Source organism: Ixodes scapularis, unplaced genomic scaffold (assembly GCF_016920785.2).
Source record: "Ixodes scapularis isolate PalLabHiFi unplaced genomic scaffold, ASM1692078v2 PGA_scaffold4__175_contigs__length_147842914, whole genome shotgun sequence".
NCBI classification, from domain to species: Eukaryota; Metazoa; Arthropoda; class Arachnida; order Ixodida; family Ixodidae; genus Ixodes; species Ixodes scapularis.
In genome coordinates this window covers 137,603,655-137,626,248 of record NW_024609879.1, presented here as the reverse complement: position 1 = coordinate 137,626,248, position 22,594 = coordinate 137,603,655, and the positions used below count along the sequence as shown (strand labels likewise).

General features: G+C 45.2%; 1 protein-coding gene across 1 annotated transcript in view; it reads left to right on the top strand.

The window, feature by feature from the left end:
* Window positions 1-22,594, top strand: part of LOC121837867 — a 106,973-nt gene that overhangs the window by 12,441 nt on the left and 71,938 nt on the right. Inside the window, exons 4-7 of the mRNA XM_042293721.1 lie at window positions 3,449-3,572; window positions 3,796-3,852; window positions 3,968-4,077; window positions 15,065-15,136. Coding sequence (XP_042149655.1) covers window positions 3,449-3,572; window positions 3,796-3,852; window positions 3,968-4,077; window positions 15,065-15,136 — 363 coding nt within the window. The remainder of the gene's footprint in view (window positions 1-3,448; window positions 3,573-3,795; window positions 3,853-3,967; window positions 4,078-15,064; window positions 15,137-22,594) is intronic.

The window sequence follows — 22,594 nt, the reverse complement described above, 5'->3', positions numbered from 1 at the left end:
TGGGTTTCTCAACATATCGCGCTGCCATTTACTTCATAGGTGCAAGCACGTGGTGAACGCTTACAGTAAAAAAAAATATAAATAAACTTACCTTGCGAAAAAAGAAAGAAAAAAACACCTGTTCGGGGTAATTCACGTCGCCACTTCGCAGACGATGCGGGCATAAAGATAAGTACTGCCCTGCCAGCAGATGACATGCGCAGCGTCGACAAAGCGCCGGTCGATTCAAATTTATAGCAAACAATATCGCAAAAAAAAAAAACAAGAAAAAACACCAATTAATTGGCGCTTTTTTCATGTGGCGTACGCCATCTGTCGGCAGCATTTCTCTCTACGCGTGCATCGCCCGCAAAATGGCGTCCCAAATTGCCAAGAACAGTATTATTTTTTTCTTTACCGATGTAAGCAGTTTTTTTTTTTTTTTTTTTTTTCCAGTAAACGTTGAGAAACCAATTTTTGCGGGCCGACTAAAGTGCCTTAGAAGCGTTCGGTCACCATGCTGTGCATACAAAAACAAATCTAATATCCCATCTCTGCAACCGATAGGAATAAGACTAAAATATGGCGTTTTGGGTTTTAGAGCGCAGCCCGTTTTCGGGCTGAACGGCGTCGGCTTCGGCGTAACCGCGCATTGCATTATAGAAAGTTTCCCATAATGACGTCACTTGTGACAGCACGTGTGACGTCACGAGGGTAAAATGTCCCGCTAAATTTGGCGTAAAAGTTTTTGGCCAAATAAGAGGGAACTTTTTTTGATAAATTTAGCGGGGAAATAATGACAGTAAATCTAGTGGGACAAATGTTCCGCCAATGTTAGAGGGGAAATTTTCCCGTTTAATGGGTGGGGAGCAGGAGAGGAGGAGGGAAGGTTACGGAGGGGGAGGACAAGAGCTGCGCTCTAATTCGGCATTACAGATAATTGTAAACATCTTGCATTTTTATTTTATTTTTAGTTTGACAAACTTGTTTTAATATATATATAGAGAAAACGTTTTCGCTGCTATTTGAGAACATTTACAGAGGTTAAGATTTACTATTGTATTACTAGTTGTATCTAGAGGAAAAACAAAAAAAAAAAAACGAAGTGCTGCAATAAGCGGGGGACTTGTTGAAAGTGTATTGAACACATTTTTATCAATCCACGCGACAAATACATGTCAATTGCCAATGCCCATAATCCAAAACATATAGTGTTGAAAAAATGAAGCGATTCTTGCATTGCAGTAACGGCTCGTCAGGCACACGTGCTTGGTGTAAAAAAAATTATGTATGGATGTGCTTGTTAACATTTATTTTTGTAAATTGAATTTGATACTCTCAAATTACTGTTTACGTTGTCCCAAACACCTTTAAATGACTCCTACATATCACACTCGCATTTAAATTATCGTGAACGGTGTAGTTGAAACAAGCGAAAATCAAAAACACACAAATGCAAAGTTTTAACCGAGTCGATGACATATAATAGACAAAATTAAATTCTTCTATATTTGGCTGACCCAAAACAGAAAAACTATGACAAGACCACGGGCGTGATTCTCCTCTTGTTTGTTTCGTTTTTATGAAACAACCATTGATGACAAGCCGCAATTCAGTACAGTTTTCTATATCTGTGGTAACCAGACTTTGTCCGGGGTAGGTGTTGTAAAAACTATTGAAACGGTAGAAGCTTGAGAAAAAATATACCAGATTATTTCAGCGTCAAGCCAAACCTTGCGATTCAACATCGGCAGACGAGCGACCATCTACAATTTTCTTGCTTTTCGCTTGGTGGTCACGCGTTGGCCCGTGAGAGCCTCCTCTCTTTGAGGTTCGAGTGCACACTGTCGTTTGCGCCAATCACAAACAGTAACAGTAATAGGTGCCGTGGCTGCGTGGAGGGCACCACAGCTTTTCATAACTAGTTGAAATGTTGAGGTTTCGTTTTGATGACGGAAAATAAGAAGTTCTCAACTCCTTAATCTCAAGCGTTTCTTTTTTTTTTTTTTTATTTGTGATTGGTCTGGAGGCGGTCGCAAAGGGGTTTGCCGCTTGCATCCAAGAATGACAGGCGCGGATTCTATTCTTTTGTGTAGACCCCGCTTCGGACCTCACCTCCGGTGGTGGAGTGCCATAAACCATCAAAGATAAAACATTCCAATAAAATAAAGAAATAAAAATTATATTACGTCAGGAATTTTCTGTCTTCAATGTTTCAGATTTTTTTGAAAAAATCTCACGAGAAAAAATATGCCTGACTGCCCTAGCCACCACTAATGTATAGTCACTCGCAGTGCACCTAGTTCAGCAGTTTTCCGTTGTCATGCCGAGAGCAGGCAATAGGCATTGAAAGGGCGATGTGCTTGCTACAATTATTTCAGGCTTTTCATTCTGATATCTCAAAAGAGGGGGCGTAGTGCAAGTTCAATAAATGTAATTGCTAAAATTTTCAGTTTTCCTACGATATACGGGACCGCTTAAGAACAAGAAACGTGATCAAAACGGACGACAGCAGAAATTATTTAGTGGTGCGTTCGTGCGCAAGAAAGCATTTAGCTTCGCACTTCGAGGCAATGCAAACAGTGTACCACGGGGCTGTCAGACTTCTTTTATGGGTAATGTGCCCTCTCGATTCGAAAAACTCAAATACCCCGGACGAATATTCTAGCTTAAGAATATTGGTCAAAATATTAAACAATGCATGAAATATTTACAGAGAAAAACAAAAAAACCTTGAGACTAGGGACAATAAATTGGACAACACGGTCTCAAATCTCAACTTAAGATTTCTTAACGCGTTTGTTTTATGTAGATTACAGCTACTCAACCAACTCTAACACGGAAACATAAACATTGCTGCTGAGTTTTGAGAAAGTGTTGTCTTGTTCCATTTTCGTCCCTACAGTCTCAAGGTTTCTTCACTACGACAGTTCACCAGCTCGCCTGCCCAGTAACCATTATTTTAGTCATTCAAACAAGTCATTCATACCCATTCTTGGCCAATGAAATGTGGTGATAAATGACAACTCACTGATAAACATAATGTCACTATGTCACTATAAGTAATGTCGCGAAAATCATTTTTTTTTCATGCTAGATGACTCACAGGTGTATGGCGTATCTAGTTTGCAGTATAGCAAATATAATGACTAATATTTATTTCCGCCAAAACAGGTTGCATCTTTTCTAGGGCGTCGAGTTTATCTGGCTTACTTCATTAAAAGTTCTAAAAACACCAAATGATCAGTGTAAAAAACTGCTCACTAATGTCATGCCTTGACTACTTTCATTAAAGGCCGACGTACAACGTCGATTTTCTGCAGGGAAGATAATCCTCTTAGCGGAGCCAAGATGGGGCAAGGTAGAAAGTGGAGAGGATATAGGAAAAGAGGAGGCGAGCAAAAGTGGAAAGCGCGAAGTGTACGTCGGCCTTTAAGTAAATGACTTGTTGTCTCTCTCATATTCACAGCATGGAATTATCCGTGACTCACTACGAATAAGACCAGTTGGTATTACTGGGAGATCTAGTGCCGGACGCATTCCACACGAAATTTTTGAAGATGAAGAGCACTTTTCAAATACACGGGGTGATTGTGAGTAAATCATTCCGTCATTTTTATGTTAGTTGTTATATGTGATTTGGTTTTATGTATTAAGAATTGTAAGTAGAGAGAAAAATACAAAGCTCAATAATAAAAGCCTCTTTTGCCTTTTCCACTGGATGTATATAAGTTTCATTTGCACGAATACATTTAACACAAATATATTTCGAATAGTGTCTGATATTCTAATCCTATAAGGATAAACATTTCTTAGACATTGCAGTTAAGCCACTTCAACCCACTCAACTCATCAAGGAGAGGAATATACAAGGTAAAGTGCATCTGGTCTATTCAATTTGCACATTAGTTAGTTGTTCCTGTTCGTCATTCAATCGCTCGCCTTTTCCAAAGACATAATAACATACATATTTTCCAACCTCTCGCAGTTCCCGACATGGTGCGCCCTGAAATATTGGTGATGGTGGGTAGTGACAAGTACAAGACACAAAAGAAGCCGTTAACTGCAGTAGTTTACTACGGTGTACTTATGGCTAGTGTAAGTACTTTTGCCACGCATTTTCTACCAGCGCTACGTAGGGCAGATCGTCAATGGCGAAAGCTATCATGTTTGATTTTCGACCAACTATTTATGGAGATACTGTAACGATCTAATCCAGCATACATTTGGATCTAAATATGCATTTTTTAGTTTAATACAGACCTTACGTGCTTCTATATAAACAGTGAAAAATATGTAGGGGAGTATAGCCCTACGGGCCTTAAAGGAACATGGATACCCCCCAAAAATGTTTTTTCATTTCTAGCTAGGTGATTCATTATGGTGTCGGAATACTACCCAATTGATATTTTGCTTCAGAGTCACGTCCATTTCTATTAAAGCCAAAGAAACGCAAATGCTCGAAGTCGAGACTGAAACCCGCACACGGAGGTCGGAAAAGTGGAGAGGAGAGAGTGAGGGGCGGAAGTCACGTGGCTACACCCGACCGCGCGCTTTTTTTCTTTCCCCTCCAGTGTTTGAGCGCAGCAGGCGATTTGCAAGGCGAGAACTGCTTGCCGTGCGATTCCTTTGCAGATATGTTTGTTTCGCTGGCTGTTCTGTACTTCAAGATGAGTTCCTTTGTACATTGAGAAGTTGGAGATGAGTAGACAGTGCCCGCGGTCAATTTTCGTTATCGGCTCCGAAAATAATACCCCCAAGATGTTGCGCGAAGAACTCCTTCAGATCTCCTGCGTCCTAAAGAACTGCCATTGTGCGGGAGAAGTCTGCACAAGTTTCCGAAAGATCAACGGGCAGGGATCAATGGCTGGCTGCAATTCCTGTAGAAAATTTGCGGGCACCTCGAAAAGCGGACGCTACTCGAATTATATACTCCTTGCATTTTCTGGAAGGTGATTACATTGAGTTCGCAGGTGCCGAAAAGGAAATCCCATACCATTTAGTTCACCGAGGTTTCGTTCACAACATTTTTTTTTTTCAGTGATAATTGTAGAAAAAGAAATGTAAATATCGGAAAATGCTTGGAAAAAAAAAAAGTACACACTGGGAATCGAACCCTGTTCCACTGCATGTGAAGCGGACATCTTTCCACTGAGCTACTTTTAGGTTGTTTTTTTATTTATTTATTGGCAGGTATACATGGGATTAATATACAGATACGCTGTTCACAAACACGTCAGTGAAAATTCGGTGAGCGTGGAGTGCTTATAGACATCTTATCGTAGGCAGGTTGTCTACGACTGGCAACCAATCTGGGCCATCTCCTGAAAAGCTGTACACTTCCCTAATTTTCAGGACGTTGTCAGTAAAATACAGGCACACAGGTCGCGCGCCAACATCTGCATGCCGGACTGCCATGCGGCTCCTCCAGATGCTGTGGAGTCCTGCGACCATAATATAACCATATGGCACAGAGACTGTGATATCAACTGGCAGAAACTGTATCTCATGCCCATTCCAAGGAAGATCTTTTTTCAACGTTCGCTGAGGAATGTCCAAGTAAAACACTGCATCCCAGCAGTTTAAGAACACATGCTAGATAGTTTCGGGTTCCTTACACAAAAACAATTCACAAACCACGGGACGTGCACACCTTTCCCATGTAACCATGTTTTAACCGACAGAGTACCAGCATGTAATTCAAAGAAAAACGTTTTCATATTAGCGGATACCAGCATTTGTTTAACCCGACAGAGTACATCCTACCCAGGGAGAGTACTGTACAGCATTTGATAAATGGGAGGGGAAAAGGCGTTTCTATTAAATCCTTCGTTAGACGTTTTTGTGACACATTGCATAAATATTCTAAAAAAAAGCGAGCAACAAAAAATCTGTAAGTACCAACTACTTCTCTTAAATTGGCACTTAATGGCCCAGACCCTCCGTCACAGGACGAAACGATAAAATCAGGTAAAGCGTTACACGAGTGAACCTGAAAAATTGTACGCAAAAAGGGACTGGTTTGATCACGCAGGAAGATAAAACGGTTAACAACTTGTCGAATAAAAAGGTGGGCCAATTAGAGGCCACCAGATCGGACACGTCGAAATAGGTTCGCACGGCTGGGACGTTCCAAAGAGGAGGCCCAAAAGAAAACCGCAAAAACACGATGCAACCTTTGAATGGAAACACGAGAACAGTGCAATACTTGACGTAGGTACCATACCTTTGCAACAAAAAATAGGTTACACACCGTGGCGCGTGCGAACATTGACATATGACGGCAACCGCTCTGCGTTGCTTTATCATGTAACTCATCAATTTCTTCTCGTCACAAATGGGCATTATCACGGTAACACTCTAGTGGGACGCCTAGATAACGGGTCGGTACGGTTTCCCATTCGATATTTTCGTTTACTCTCGGCTTGTATGGCCACTCGCCATGCCAGAAACCCAGACACTTTCACCAATTTACTGAACAGCCAGTTAGCATGCTGTTCAGTGAATGTGTGATTTCTATTACTTTTTAAGGCTCTCTGTATCAGCGCAGAATATCGCAATATCATCCGCGTAAGCCAGTATTTGCACTTCACACGTGTTCAGAGTAAAACCGCGAGCGTTTGTTCATGAATAATGCGCAAACAGAAGGGTTTTATACGCAAAGCAAACAATAGTGGTTATAGCGGGCATCCCTGTCTTACCGAAGATTTGACAGGGATGCGTTCACTTACACTCTTGACAATCAAGATCGTTGTACAGTTTCGGTACGCCATCCGCACTCCTCCTAAAATTACAGACCCTACCCCTATACACCAACTCAACTCTCCTACGTCACGCCGCGGTGGTGGCGCGCCGGACGCACTTCCGGTCTGGGGCGGTGGGCAGAAGTCGCCGTGCCAGACATGCATTCCCGTGTTCCTTTGGAAGAAACGAGACAAAAAACCTGCCTTCTCGTCAAAATGCTGCGATGGGGGCTTCACCAATAGAGTCCGTAAAGGTTTGAAGATCAGTTTTCATGTGTTTTTGCACCCTCCGTTCGTCCGAGAACGTGGATAGTAGCCGTGAAAAGGGCAAACCAGACGCTGTCGAACTACGATTGCGTGTGCGGGCCACAATTTGTGGTCGCCAGATGTATTTGCTTTGTTCCAACATGAACCAGAGAAAACCCCCGAGTTGTGCGGACCACCCACGGGCTCAGTGCGTCTTCAAATTCACAGGGCCGCCTGATCGTTCGAACTTTCGTCTGCTCTTTCTAAGTTGTCTGCTTTTTGTCGTCTGCTCGTTCAAAGAAAAGCGGCCCGTAGACCAAACTTTGACCCGGTGATTGCAATAAGAAGTAACTGCAGGCCTCAAAAGGCTTAAGTAGGCTCGGTGTAAATAGTAGATACAAGATGTTAATTAATGGTACCGGTGGCCATCGTGCACCTACTTGTTACGCTTGGTCTGTTCCCGCTTTCGAGTTTCAGTATCGACGTCGATCATCGCCGCTACCTTGTACACTTTTGCAGCACGAGCGACGTCGCGACCGAAAATAGCTACAAGAATCTCATCATGGTTTTGGCGTCCATTCTGCGGCGTTCATGCGAATGAATCGCCGCACGCCAAATTATTTATGGAAAGTTTAGCGGCGTAACGAACCTTGATAATTTCGCTCAGGCGATTAAAGTGGTAAGACACTGCGATGAGGACGTAGAATCGACAACTCCAACGCGAAAAGAGTATGCAGACTCAGACAGGACGCCGACAACGTGACATTCGAATGGTTTGTTGACGCGGGACGCAGTGCTTCTTGCCCGTACTCCATTGCGCGTGGGTTCGAACTGTCATCTGCTCTTTCAAACTTGGCTGCTTTTTGTCGTCAGCTCGTTCAAACGACAGCGGCCCGTAAACCAAACGTTGACCCGGTAATTGCGATAAGAACTAAGTGCAGGCCTCAAAACACTTTTGAAGGTTGGTTGGGGTCAGTCGGCTAAGGTGTAAACAGATACAAGAAGTTGTTGATCATTGTTACCAGTGGCCATCACCGACTTGTAATGCCCGATTCTACTTGCGGTTTTCAGTATCGATGTCCACCATCTCGGCTACGGTCCACGCTTTTGCAGTCCGAGCGACGTCGCGACTGAAAATAGCGAGCAGAATCTCATCGTGGGAGTCAGGCTTTAGCGCCCATTCTGCGGCGTCCACGTGAAATGAATCGCCGCACGTCACATTATTCACGCAAAGTTTATCCTCGATAGTTTTGCTGAAGCCGCTGAAGTAGTCAGACATTGTTAGGAGGACGTCGAATCAACAATTCCAACGCGAAAAAGAACACTTGGACTCCCACCGACGCCGACAACAACGCAATTCAATGGTTTGTTTATGGGCGACGGCGGGTTTCTTGCCCACCATCCACCGCGCATGCGCGGCGCCGGTGGCTTCTGCTAGGGGCGCTCCGGTTTGTTTGTAAACATGAGTTGGTGTATATGTTCCAAAACACTGAAGAGGATATCATAAGACACGCGGCCGAAGGCTTTTTCTAAGTCTAAGTGTAACATCGCAACCTTCTTTATCTTTGAGTCGCAGCACTCCAAAATACTGCGAGCGACATGAATGTTAGTTAAGATACTTCGATTCTGTATGCCGCACATCTGCTGCGGCCCCACAACATTCGTGATGACGAATTGCAATCGTCTAACGAGGACTTTCATTAGTATTTTGTAGTCTATGTTACTAAGCGTTATAGGACGATAAGATTTTACACTACGAAGTTTAACGGGATCATCACACTTAAGAATCAATACAGTATGCGTACGCAGAAACGATGGCGGTAAGAATTTTTTTGTCATACGCTTCAGTAAAAACGTCTAACAAAATAACTGAAACCTCATGCTTAAACGTCTTAGAGAAAAGTGCGGTCAACCCATCTGGGCCTGGCAATTTCCCAGGTTTCAAATCTTCTATCGCAATTGTTATCTCCGACAGGCTTATCGGCCTGTTCTGGAAAGCCTTTTAAATAACATTTTATTATCATCAGTAAAATCAAGAACTCGCTTTCAAACACCGCTTTTTGTGAGGCTTGACGACTGAGAAGCTCTGTGTAGTGTTCGACGAAAGCTTTTTCTATAAAAGTTTTCTCGTCAGAGAGAACGCCATGGTGTTCGATTTCCACTAATTCATTGCCGCGCGCGTATTTCTCTTCCGCGGCAACCATCCTTTTTGTGGGCTCTTCTCCAACCAAGAATCTTTCGGAACGGGCTCGTATAGCGGCCCCCCTATATCTTTCCCGATCTATGATCCCGAGTTGGGCTTTAGGTTAATAATGTTATTCATAAAAAGGCCTGGAGTTCGGCATTCTTCCTGTAATAGCTTCTTCAGGTTATCACGCAGCAGATCTTCGATTTTTTTTTTCTTGGAACTTCAAGGAACACCCCTTCTCAATTGCATTGAATTTTACCTCCAGCCTGAAGGTCTCCCACTTCTCGAAGACACGCCCTCCCTTCAGGTCTGCTTCCTGCCATTTCTCCTTAACTAGGTTCCGAAAAGACTCATCTCGATTCAGCTTCGCGTTAAGTTTCCACTGTTCTCACGAAAAAGGTGCCCGTTTTCTTTGACACCTAATTGAAAACTAACGAGGCAGTGATCACTAAAGGAAACGTAATCGACCGAGTTACGACCACACAGGGGAACCAGATCCGAGAAAATGTATATTCAGTCCAACCTGGCGTGACTGGTACCTTGCGAGTGGGTGTACATCCGACCCTTTGCACGAGGCACGCAGCACGCAATATCGTCCAACTCACAGTGCCCAATAAGGGTATTTAAAGCCATAACACTGGCGTCTTTGTAGCGCCCTCCATTGGAGCGGCAGTCCCTCTTGCAAACACAATTAGTGTCTTAGAAATATAATAAGTCGATCGCACTGACAAAGCCCATAAATATTTTCAAAAAAACATTCTGCGCTCATCGGGCTTATTGGGAGCATAATCATAAATTACGCGCCACTCAAGGCTACAAGCGGTGAAATCACAGATAACAAACCGCCCGAACGGGCATGTCGTAAGAGTGTAGACGACAGCACCAACAGCTTTCTTAAGGAACAAGCAGCAAGCTGCCGACAAACCAACAGCGTGACTCACGCAGACTTCATAGCGCGACAGAAACGACCGCAATATACTGTCAGTTTGACCCTCACTCTCTACTTTGGTCTCTTGAATGGACACGATATTTAACTTATGCTCGGTATATAGTCGGTAGAGCTGCTGTTGCCTACGCCTAGCTGCGAGTCCCCGCACGTTCAGCGTAGCGACACGTAATGAACCTTCATGAGACACTACCATTGAGCAAGTTACAAACCTCGAGCATAGCGCTCATCTATGTGACTGAAAGGGAGCGGCTGCAGCACCAGACAGTCACTGCTCGTCGTCTCGGGGTAGAGCCGACAAGCCGCCACGGGGTACGACCGACGAGCCACCACGGGGTACAACCGACGACCCGCCACGGCCACCTCTTCGGCATTTCCTCTTGCTCGCCATCTCTTGTAGCCAAGACTCAGAACAAGGGCCAGACGTGTCGGTCGTCATTGTCGCCTCGTTGAAAGGTCGCTTGGCAGCTGCCTCGAAGTCCATTTCACCCGCGTCTTCACCATCCGAGGCCTTTGTCGTGTCGCTCGCGGGCGGTGCCTCCTGCGCCGTCACCTTCACTTCGCTCGCAGGTTCGCCGCTGAGTCCATTTCCCGGTGCCGTAGGAGTGGTCAACGCCTGATTTTGCGCGACACACGGCTCCGTGCTGGCCTCCGCCCCCGTTGTCTGAAGCTCTGTCGGTGAGGGAGCTGTCGTCGTGGGTGACGCTGACTCCTCCGCCTCAGCCTCGTCCATGACGTGGCTCATGCCAGTGTCGTCAGTGGTATGGCTGGCGACGCCTCGGGCGAACAACCGCACGCAGTCCCTAGCGTCGTGCCCGGAGGCTCGATATTTCTCGTGTTTAGGAACCCTACATTCACGCCGTATGTGTCCCGAGCGACGACAGCGAAGGCACAACGGCGCGCGCCCGGGAACGAAAACAAGTTCTGTGCCTCCTCGGAACCCGAACTGGTGAGGGAGAAATTCCGCGTCATGCCATCCTGAAGCACCAGGCGCACGACGACTGTCGTGGTGTCCACGTCCGACAGGCCCTCGACCTTTCACCTTTCCCGGGTCACTCCCTTAACTTCTCAGTAGGATTCGAAGGCTCGACGGATAGTTTCCGCGGGCACGTCAAACGCCACCCAGTGAACTTTGACTTTTAATTCCCGCTTGTTGGGGTCGATGGCCAGACACAAGCGGTCCTTCACTTGCAAGTGCCCTGTCGCTAGGAGCTTCTCCTTGGCTGCAGTAGTATGCAAAGTTAGGAGCCACACGTGTCCCATTTCAAAGGCGCCCAGGCCCTCCACTTCTTCCCGGACACCCACCTGGTTAAGCGGCCGAACAAAATCTTCTACTCAATCGCAACGTCCCCTCCTGCAGTTCAAAGCTTCGCCGGAGGGAATCAAGGGCAAAATAACCGCGTAGTCACTTGGCAAACCGCCGAAGCCAGCATCACCACGGCTTGAAACCGTCGTTATCGTAGTCGCTGAAGAGCTCTCCATCGCACGTCCGTTCGCTATCGCGTCCGGCGATGGAATCCCCTGAGCTACTGTAGGTTGAACCGCTTTCCCGAGTCGAAGCCGGGCAGCACCACGCATTGGCCACATTCGCACCTACTAAAGAAATAGTTTGCGTGCATATTCAATTCGCAGTACGCACTTGTGGTTGACGTTTGCGCGAGCGATGTCTTCAGCCGCAAGAAAGGGGTGACGACTCGGCGACGTCTTTGTGCCAATCGGCCTGGAGGTAGGGCGTGTCATACGGGATGAATACCGATTCTTTTGATCCGTTTTAAATTTTTCTTTTAAAGTCAGACAGAATTCGCTATACCGCGAACGCAGTTCTGAAGTAGAGGTCTCACTCCCGTCGTCCGCTGCCACCGCCGCCCCCGCGAGTCCCACGATACGCGAAACGATGCCATGTTGAGAATTACACATTGAACGTACAGAATGCTCCCGGCTTTCTGTGCAGCTTTTTTTTTTCAATCAACCTAATTGCAGGTTTTCAGAATCCACAAAAAATGTGTTTTCTATTTTTTCTATTTTTTTATATTGAGTGTGCGCCTTGAATGACCCACGACTTTGATTAAATTTTGTGGTTGTGTCTAAACCTTAGAAAACGGCCCGTGACCACGAAAAAGAGATTGAGCGCGACTCAAACCGGCCAGTTCTTGCTCGTCGGTTTTCGGGCCGAAAGAAAACGAATTTCGAACCGCAAATCCTGTTCTGGGTAGTTGGGCTTTCATATGTCACGGACAACTAGAAACCTCGGCGAGCATAAATACCCGGTCAGTGTCCCTTTAAGGTGTGCTTACTTCTGTGCTTTTACTTGTACTGCAATCATTCTGCTTTACAGTTCACGCTTTATAAACTTATGTGGAATAATGGACTAAAGGTTATTCTTAACAATCAATGCACCACGTCAAAGTGCCATCGCATCTTATATAAGTAACTAAAAAACACTCACGCAGTCCATGAATTCATTAAAGGAGCTGTGCAACGATTTTAACGTTGAAAGAATTGGCATTTTCTGCTTTTGATATTGTTCACTGTGTCACAAATGGCAGAAAACACACCTCCTTTCATCGCAATGTTGCGATTCCGCCGCGTAATAGCGAGGCAAAACTTGGAATATTTCCCGACCTGCAGCCACGAGCGGCGGCCATGAGAAACAAGCGGCGTGACGTCACTTGGGTCGTTGTAAGAAAGATAGCAAGTTGTGCGAATACCTGCTCGATAAAAGGTAACTCTTTTTACAAATCTTGTCGTTCCAACATATATATAAATGCGTCAACACCCTGGTATCATCCACAAAACTTTTATTATACGGAGTTTTAGTGGCGCCATCTATCCTAGGTCCACAAAACCGCGAACAGCCGCCAGAAGCCGGAGGGGAGGGGGACAGCGCCGGACGGGCAAGGACGGGTGGTCACGCGGTCGGCAGCGGATGAGTTCTCGCTGCTCGCTGATGGTCTAAAGAGAGAACTTTTCCGGAACTCCGCGCCTACTCTAGTGACGTCACTGTGCACGTGACCCGGAAGACGATGCACGAGTTGAGAGGCGGTGAAAACCTGGATCTTTTTCATTTTTTTAAGTAAAAACTAGGGTATCCAGGCAAAATCTGTTTTCTGTAGTTCACTGCAGAAGTGTCAGGCATCAACTTCCACAATTATTTAAGCAAAGCCCTGAAATTGTTGCACAGCTCCTTTAAAGTGTCCAAGGCGCATGTATTGCACAGTGTCCCTTCTTTGCAAATCTCGTTTCTTTGTTTCCTGTTATGCTGCAGTGCGTTAAAAGGGAAATATTTGTTTCCCTTTAGCTCTCAGGAACAAGTCTCTCTTTTTTTTTTGTGGAGTTTTGTGTTTCACCGTATTGTTTATTGTCAATTTCGTTTCCGCTTTCATGAGCGTTTCATTCGTTCCAAAATGACTTGCGTAATGACACCTCTTTTTAACAGCGCGTGAAAAACTTAATTGGGTTATGTTCTTAATTAGGTTTAGGGTTATGTTGGTTTTATTATGCGACCATGTTACCCCAGCCATCTAGTTTCGTTAAACACCCTAATAGAAGACATATCATATATTCTAGACTGCATTTAGATTAAATAAATTACACCACCCTCCACTTCTGACATTCAGGAGCGCCGAGCATTTACATTTGTGTGGTTTAACAACCGACAAGATACATGTTAAGGACCATAGAGAGCTAAAGTAGCCAAATAGTTAAAATAAAAATTAACCGCGGTGGCCACAAAAACGTTTTAAGGAGTGAAATGATAATCCAATGTATCAATATATGTAAAACGAAATTGAACTTAAAGGGGTCATGAAACGCTTTTCCAACTTTTTCCTGTCTAGCTTTCCTCCTCAACTCATAAATCGCACATTCCACCGAACAGTTAAAGAAGACGAAAAGGGGGTGTCCCCTCTTGCTCGCACTCCCGTTTGTGTAATCCCGGACACATCCATTCTCCCCCTAGAAGATTAGCCCGTCGCTCAAAATTCAGACAAAAGTTGCTTTCCCCACCCCGTTCATTCCGAAGCTGACAGTGCTGTTGAAGCTACGAGCTCGTTGGGCCAGCCACACTTGCCACGTGAGCGTGGCAAATGTGGCTGCAGAGAATGAAATCAGGTGATGAAAGGGAGGCGGCTGATTGATCCGGCAAGCGCGTAGCTTCCACCACAATGTCAGCTTAGGGGTGAAGGGAATAAGTGAGGTCCGGTTGCGTGTGACGTCAGTTTGGACCCGATGACACGCTTTTGGGACCGCGGATGTATCACAGTGAAAAGGCAGGGAGGTTGCGAAGGGGAGGAGGTACGAAATAGTCCGCTCTGTTTTCAAATTTTCGCACTGAAAGTCAGGCTTTTGACTTTCTACCTTTTTTCTTTTGGTCCACTGAACGATGTGCTATTAGTAAAATCCCAATCTAAAATGATTTATCCCAACCCAAAAATCGTTTCATGGGCCCTTTAACAAGCAAACGAATTTGATCCGGCTCAATACTTGAGTATTGAACAGGCAGGTCTAAAATTGAGCTTTGATTGCTTTGCTTGAGGGATATTTTAAGACACCATATAATCCGGCCGTGAAAGCGACCTTATATCTTAATTTGCATTATTTAATTTGCAAAAAAAATATAAAAAAAAGTTTGGTTGCTGGCATAAATGTCGCGTACCTCCTACGCTTGTGAAGTAGCATTTGCTTTAAAGATTCTGTTTCCTAAGTGACCATTTGCGCGCACTTTCCTTGATCTAAAAAATGTTAAACTTATTTTTAGACAACCTAATCCACCACAATAAAGCCTGTATACGTTCGAGGTAAACGCATTAGGAGATCATTTAGACTGGGGGAAGAAACTGGTCCTCATACTCAGTGCTTCGAATAAATGTATCTATACGTGTAAATTCTAGTTACTTTACGTGTGAAATGTAATTATGTCTATTATAATGCAAGGTTAAATTAATCGTCACCTTTTTGGTTTAGGTCAACATTCGATATGCTTCAATGACCAGTCCGAATTTGAAAGTGAAATTATGTTCTGTAAAAATTATGTCGGTAAGTATAAGAACACCTTTCTCTATCAAACTGCACGTATCACAAATAATTAGCTCAATCTATGCATTAAAATTACCGAACATTGCGATACCTAATGTAGCGGTTGTCTCCTCTACAATTATCAGAAAAGTGTATAGTATGCAGCGCCACAGCTGAACAATGGGAGCGTGCCAGCACTCCAATGCAGAAACCAGCGTACGCGCCGACTCGCGCGAGCCGACGCGAAAATCGTCTGGTTAAAGAGAACGTGTTGTGATTATGAGTACTTTAACTAGAAAAAGATGAAAACACGAAGCACGTGCACGAACAGAATCATACTCATTCATTCGGCAACGACCGAATGTTTATTTCCGGGCACAAAAGTTTCGCGCGTTGACCAGGATATATAGTTAAAAAACGGGGGACGGCCGAACGGAAGGGATCATATTCGGTAAAACAGATAAAAGAATTATCTGCCCTCCCGATTATAACTACTTCCCTTCTACCCCTGCCCGTGTTATCCAGATCCTGGCCAACGTGCGGATGTTTCGTGCCCTGAAATAAACATACGTTTTTACTAACTGAAAGGTGCGGTTCTTCAAAAACTATCCTTTTTACCTTGATTATTTCAATTTAAAGTAAAATATCGTTTCTTGCTTAAGCTTTGGACGGTCGCCAATTCATTCTCTTGTACATCAAACACCCTACCGAAAAATTGGTGATCCGGACGTCCGAACATCATGAGCCAGAGTAACGCAGGCCACATCTTCCAACAACGACGGTACCTTGTCCGCCATCCAGCTCCACTTTCCGTCCTCCTTGGCAAAAAGTCCTGGGGCTGGGTTCTTCCAACTGGAAGCCCAATTTCACTTACGGCGAATCACAACTCATGTCTCCGGCTGTTATCTTGTTGCTTCCGTCCTTCCCTCAGGAGTGGCTAATAAACTGGACGACGTCCTAGTCACGCCTCCTCCTGACGACTTCTACGACTACATAAAGTGAAAAACGCCCGCCAGAAAGACAGTCAGAAGCATCTGGGGTGCCAAACTACCATGAATACCAAGAAGCTGGGTGACCGTGGATCATATCAAATGCTTCATGCGAATTCTTCCTCCGGCGCTTGCCCCAAGTGATTGGCATGGCCCTTGCCCCAGCAACGGACCTGCTCATAGATCGCCTTCCTGAGGTGGTGGACCGCGTCATTGCGTATGCTACGCCAAGCCTGTTAAGCGTCACTGATAACTCCCATCAGTGTCCCACTATGCGAGCCCTAGGAACCGTCATAGACGCCCTGAAAACTGCCATCTAGGCAGTCAACACAACGGCTAGCTGCTCGCGGCGTCCACCAACAAATATTTTCATCTTGACATCGAAACACATGTCGCCATCGCAATCCATCTCAAGGTCGCAGCTCACCGTGACAACGAGCGTTTCCTGTTGGTGCTACCAGGCATTCGGCAAGAACGCACGCAAGTACCAACAGCCGTGCGACTGGCAGAAAAGAGATGCGGCCCGTCACTATAGGTGGCAAGTGACGTGGCACCAAAAGCAAGCCGTCTCTTGTTTATTCGTGCACTGGTGCCTATCGAAATGGCCGTCATCTGGATGATTGTCATAGAACAACACGAGGCGGGGTCTGGGACGCGTAAGTAATTCTAGTTTTGCTGTATACGAGCAGTGTTAGAGCCTCACTTTATTTTTTCACGTCAGGAAGGTGCAGGCAAGCACCTTCATACTGAATCCTTTTATCCAGGAGCTATGGAGCGCTATTCTCGCACCGCGGTACCACCATCGCTGAAAGTTGCGAATAACAAATCGCGTTTCCCGTCAAAGCCTACTCGTCCACACACTGCGAAAACGTCCGTTATTTCACCTACATCAGCTGAAAGACGACGCCCACAGACGGTTGCGTCGCTGCAGATGGGTCAAATATTCCAACATGGTGGACGTTCTCACGCATAGGATTACGCAGGACATTTCGGTGGGTCTCCGTCACTCCTGACGCAACCCAGCACCGCTCGGCTCAGGCTTCCTATAGTAAAGTGGTTAGTTAGGCAAGTTGGTAATGATTGAACATGGTTAAAATTGCGCACAAATAGAAATGCACAGTGCAGAGGGAAGAGGGAAGAGACAAGCGCTCACAATTTGATGTATTAAAGGAAGAAAAAAAGAACAGCCCGCGGCATCAGCTCGAGCCGAGGCCACACTCGCACGGGGGCACCCGAGCACGCGGAGGACACACACCATCCTCAGCCACACTCAAACGATTGTAGAAAGCCGATTTCCTTGTCGGTTAACGCCACAGAAGGATGGCTGACACACCTCCTAAGTGAGGTGTGTTGCGATCTCTAGACCTTTCCCAATCTTTGGAAGCCAAACCACCTGTGCTGGTCATTTTCCCCCCGTTCTAAAAAAAGGTTTAAACTCCGAAGGAAGATGTGTTGCAATTTCTAGACCTTTCCCTACCTTTGCAAACAAACAACCTGTGCTGGTCATTTTCACCCCGTTCTAAACAAGGCTTACTACACTATAAGTTCTCGCACTCTAAATTCGTAAAAAGAGGCATAGCTCTTTCCTGCCTTGCTTCAGCCTTAAAGAGGTCATGGCTCCGCACCATCAAAAGCACGCAGTTTAAATGCTCAAATTGAGAGGCTTACAGCGTCTGGGTTTCCAACGCAGGTGCTAACAGAGGTGGTAGGGACCCTGATAAAAAAGCAAAAGGATCTGAAAAAACTGCACGTAATGTCGAAAAAAAAAAGAGTGGTGGTGGTTTCTTATATACAGAGAATTTCTCACAATCTGAAACAGGTAGCCAATAGGTACAAAGTCCCTTTAGTGATGTGAGCCCCCACAAAAGTGCGTCAAATGTGTTCTTAGGTTCGAGCAAAAGTAGAAAATATTACAAAACAAAAGGTGCCGCAAAAAACACGTCCGCCCTTACGTGCCCTGTTCAACCACAGTGGTCTATAGCATTCCCCTTTCCTGTGGTAGATCCTACGTAGGACAGACAGGACGGTGTATTAATGACCGGTTAAGGGAGCACAATCTTTCTCTAAATTCCACAGTGGGGGTCACCTACCTCTGCATTGTCAAGAGTGCACATTCTTTACAAAAAAAACTTGATAATTGGCAGATTCCACGAAAAACACACTAGGGAAATTTTTAAAGCTTTTGGTATACTCCACCTAGACGAGCGTTCTGTCAGCCATCCTTCTGTGGTTTTAATCGACAAGGAAATGGCCTTTCTACAATCGTTTGAGTATGGTTGTTGATGGTGTGAGTCCTCCGCTCGCTCGGGTGCCCCCATGCGAGTGTGGCCTCGGCTCGAGCTGATTTCGCGGGCAGTTCTTTTTTCTTCATTCAATAAATCGAGTTGTGAGTTTGCGCTTGTCTCTTCCCTCTTCCCTCTTTTCAGTATTCCTTTCTATTCGTGCGCAATTTTAACCATGTTCAGGCCCCCTATCCCATTTTGATTTGAACGTCAGAATGCACCACCGACGTCTTATTGATAACGGGACTCATCTCACTGTCAATGACATCTCGACATCCTTGATTTCTCCTTATAATTAGAATAGTGTACCTACTTAAGAATTTGCGGACATACCTGTACGAGATCCAGAAATCACGAAGACATCCAGCATGGCAGAGAAACTGCCAAATGGTGTGACCCACCGCATCCTTACTCCCGGCCCACTCACTTTTGCGCGCCCTGGTTGTTTATATGGTGAACGACACAAAGTCGCACGGCAAGAGCCAAATGAGCAAAGTCAACCTGGAGAAGGCATATCAACATATTACAATCGAGCCTACGGGTATCGCGAAAACAGCCGTCACTATTGCGCTCAGCCTGTTCGAGTATATCTAAATACCTTTTGAATTACGAAACTGTGCAAAGATTCGTTCACGAAGCCCTTCATGAGCTACCTTTAACCTCTGCCTACGTGGATGACCTCTCTATTGTGAGAAGCTCACCAAAGGATCACGCCAAACATCGGCGGCTGCTCTTCGAACGACTCCATGAGTACGGGCTCACCATCAATGTTGCGATGTGTACCTTAAATTTGGTGCTGCAGCCTTGGAATATCTCGGGCATCGCATCAGGTTCGCTTGTATTCAGCCTCTTCAATCGATGATTTAAGTCATTCCAAACTTCCCGCAACCAACGACGGAAGCTGCGGGATTTTCTGGGTATCATGAACTTTAATGGGTACAACATTCCACATTGCGCAAAAATCATAAGCCTCTCGCAGATTTGTTCCGCGCTCCGAAGAAACCTTCGACGAGGTACAGTGTACTGCCAGCGTGGTGGATGACCTCACTCTAGTAAAACATGCCATCGCTGACACCACACTTTTTGCGCACCCGCTGCCAAACGTCTGAACGCGCGTCATGGTCAACGTGCCTGATGTTGCCGTCAAAGCCGTACTACAGCATTACAGAGAAATTCAATTTAATCCAGCGGAGACCCTGTACAGCACGTTGGACTTGAATTGTATCATTTCACACGACCGTTCACCATTTCTGATACTTCCTCAAAGGCCGAACCCTGGCCTTGCTCACCAACTACAAACCACTGATTTACTTATACATTCGTCGCGAATCACAGTTCGTACTCCGCCAGATAAGCTGGCCACCTCATCTTCATCTCGGTATATAAGTACATCTACGTAATGCCACCGGAGCAAAAAACTTGCCAGGAAACACACTTTCTCGCATTGACGTTGTCTCCGAGTCTCCGGCATTCAATTTTTCGAACTTGGCGCTAGCTCAATAGGAAGACTCCGAATTGCAGAATTTAGGGTTTCCTCAACATCCCCGCAGCTACAACCCGTTGCACAGTCACTTTCCAACAGCGAGGTCATCTACGGCATGTGAACTGGCACACCTCGACCATATACACCTCAACAATTCCGGCAACCAATATTTTATGTCATTTATGATCCTAATTATCCCGCCATTCGCGCAACTCAGCGCCTCGTTACATCAGGATACGTCTAATCCCGAATCAAATCTGACATCTGACCGGTGTTGAAAACATGCTGCAGAGGCCAACGTGCTAAAGTTCTTCGACACACGAAGAAACCGCTGCGCACCTTTCGACCAACGGATGCCTGGCTCGACCATGTCCACATTGATATAGCAGGCCTTCCATCATACTCAAAAGGGGTTTGCCATATTTTGATATGTGTAGACAGAATCACGAGATGGCCAGTCGCTGTTCCACTCCAAAATATGGCAGCGGAGAACGTCGCGCACGCTTTTATCTCCATATTGATGGCACGGTTCGGTTGTCCCTCTATCGTCACAAGCGACCGGGGCCGAGAGTTTAAGAGCATTTTCCACCACCCCCGTCAAGAGCTCAGACGCACGCTTCATACACACCATTGCGTACAAAAGGAATGGTTGAGCCACCACACCACCAACTAAAGGTAGCAGTGGGGAGAAGAGATCGCGGCCATTGGGCAAGTCACCTTCCTCTTGTACATCTCGGAATCTATGCTACCTTTAAGGCTGACACCACATGCACCTCAGCCGAGCTTGTCTACGGTACCCCATATCGGCTACCAGGGGAATGTTTCGCCTATATGGGATCTCCATCTACTCGGTCATTCCTACAAGATTTGAGAAATTCGACTCCCTACGACCAACCCAACCTAGACAACAGACTGGTCGCCAAGCCCGTCGACTCGTGTGAGCAGGTGAAGCGTGAGCGGGTTATAAAGGAAAAATAGTCTCTTAAGCAATGCGGATTCTTGGGCGAGTTGGTACTGAAACTTGGAGAACCTAATAGCGCTTCACGACAGGGACGAAGAGTAAGAACGAGACAACACAATGCGTAGCGCATTGTGTTGACTCGTTCCTACTCTTCGTCCCTGTCGTGAAGCACTATTATGTTCTCCAAGTATTGTCTCTTGACTGCGGTCTGGACGGACTTATTTTACTTTTTGGGTACATCGAACACCCTACCGAAATGTATACACCAATATCAAACTTGACAAAAACTGACCATGCATTTTACTTGCAATCCTCAAACAAAATAATTTAGCGTCCAGATATATCAGGCGATTTGAGAAAGTAAGTATATCATTCGCGCACAGGTCACATGAAAGTATTTGCTTCAAGGTCGCATATGCGCAGTAGTGTTTTCTCCCACCTTAAGGTAGTCAAAAATGCCTGACGCTATTTTGTAAGATTGTGGTCACGCTGACGGTTCGTAACCTGCTTTAACTTGAAGTAAGCAAATTGGCCCATTGTCTGTCTGAGATAAAAGTTTCTGAGCGATGAACGTTAGATCCCTCGTGAGAGTAAGTAGGAATTTCACAAAATTTTTATAATAACGATTGGTGAGAGGACATAGAAGACTATTTAATATGTACATTAAACCAAACATTACAGTGGGTTCCAAATGAAGTTGCGGAGTGATAGTCCTCTGATCATGAAACATTGTCAGGTGAAAATTGATTAATAATTTGAAGAAACCAAGCTACATCACGCAAAACAGGCTCCTGAGTTGTTTTGTCATGAAAAAGTTAGAGAAAATAATCAACTTCTATCTCCACCAAAACAAAAAATTGAACAGGTTTAGGGAATGCTTGCGTTATGTAATTTGGAAGTTTTGGGGGAGGAACGTGGAAAAAGTGGATTCAGGATTTAAGTACTACCGCGACTGGTGATGGGACATTTTTCTTCTAGGTAACTCCAATATCAACGCTGCAGTTATTGAAAATAAAAAAAAAAGACGCCGACTCGTGCTAACAAGATTCGGTGCGCATATTGTGTATGCTGTGACAGGAGAAAATTTGTTGCTCGAATTCATTCTTCGAAGCACAAATATCAACGTTCCTGCTTTTTGTTTTCAACAACGTCAGCTGCAGTGGGCTCTTACTGGTCGAGTGTCATGTTGCCGTAAACGAAAGGAACATACGCGCGCTTATCGCAGGTGCCTTTGGCGCCTGGAAAGGGCGAGTGCACCAGTAATACCCTTGCCCTTTCGTTGAGGATAGTCGTGTTTGAGGCCCAGCGCGTTCGTCCATCGCGATTACCCTGGGGGCAGACTTGAGAAGTAATCAGTTACAAGTAACGTCTTACTTCTAACCTATTACTTTTTTAAGTAATTATGTAATTGCCACGTTACCGTTTCGCTGCAGTAATTTGCAATGTGATTTCGTTACTAAATAATGTAACAGATTAATTTGATTACTCTTATTTTTAAAGTATGAGCATAATATAGAAACTGGAGTAATATGTGCAGGCAATTTAAAGTGACCATAAAATTAATTTTGGGATGGGATAAATGATCTCAAATTGGAATTTAGTCGGTTGCACATCGTTTAGTGAGCAAAAAAGAAAACTAGTACACGAAAATACAGAGCCAAAAGCCTGCTTTTCCGTACAATTTTTTTTAAAATATAGAGAACATTTTCTTATATGTCTTACTTCGGAAGTTGTTCGCCTTTTTGCGGTAGTGCATCCGCAGTG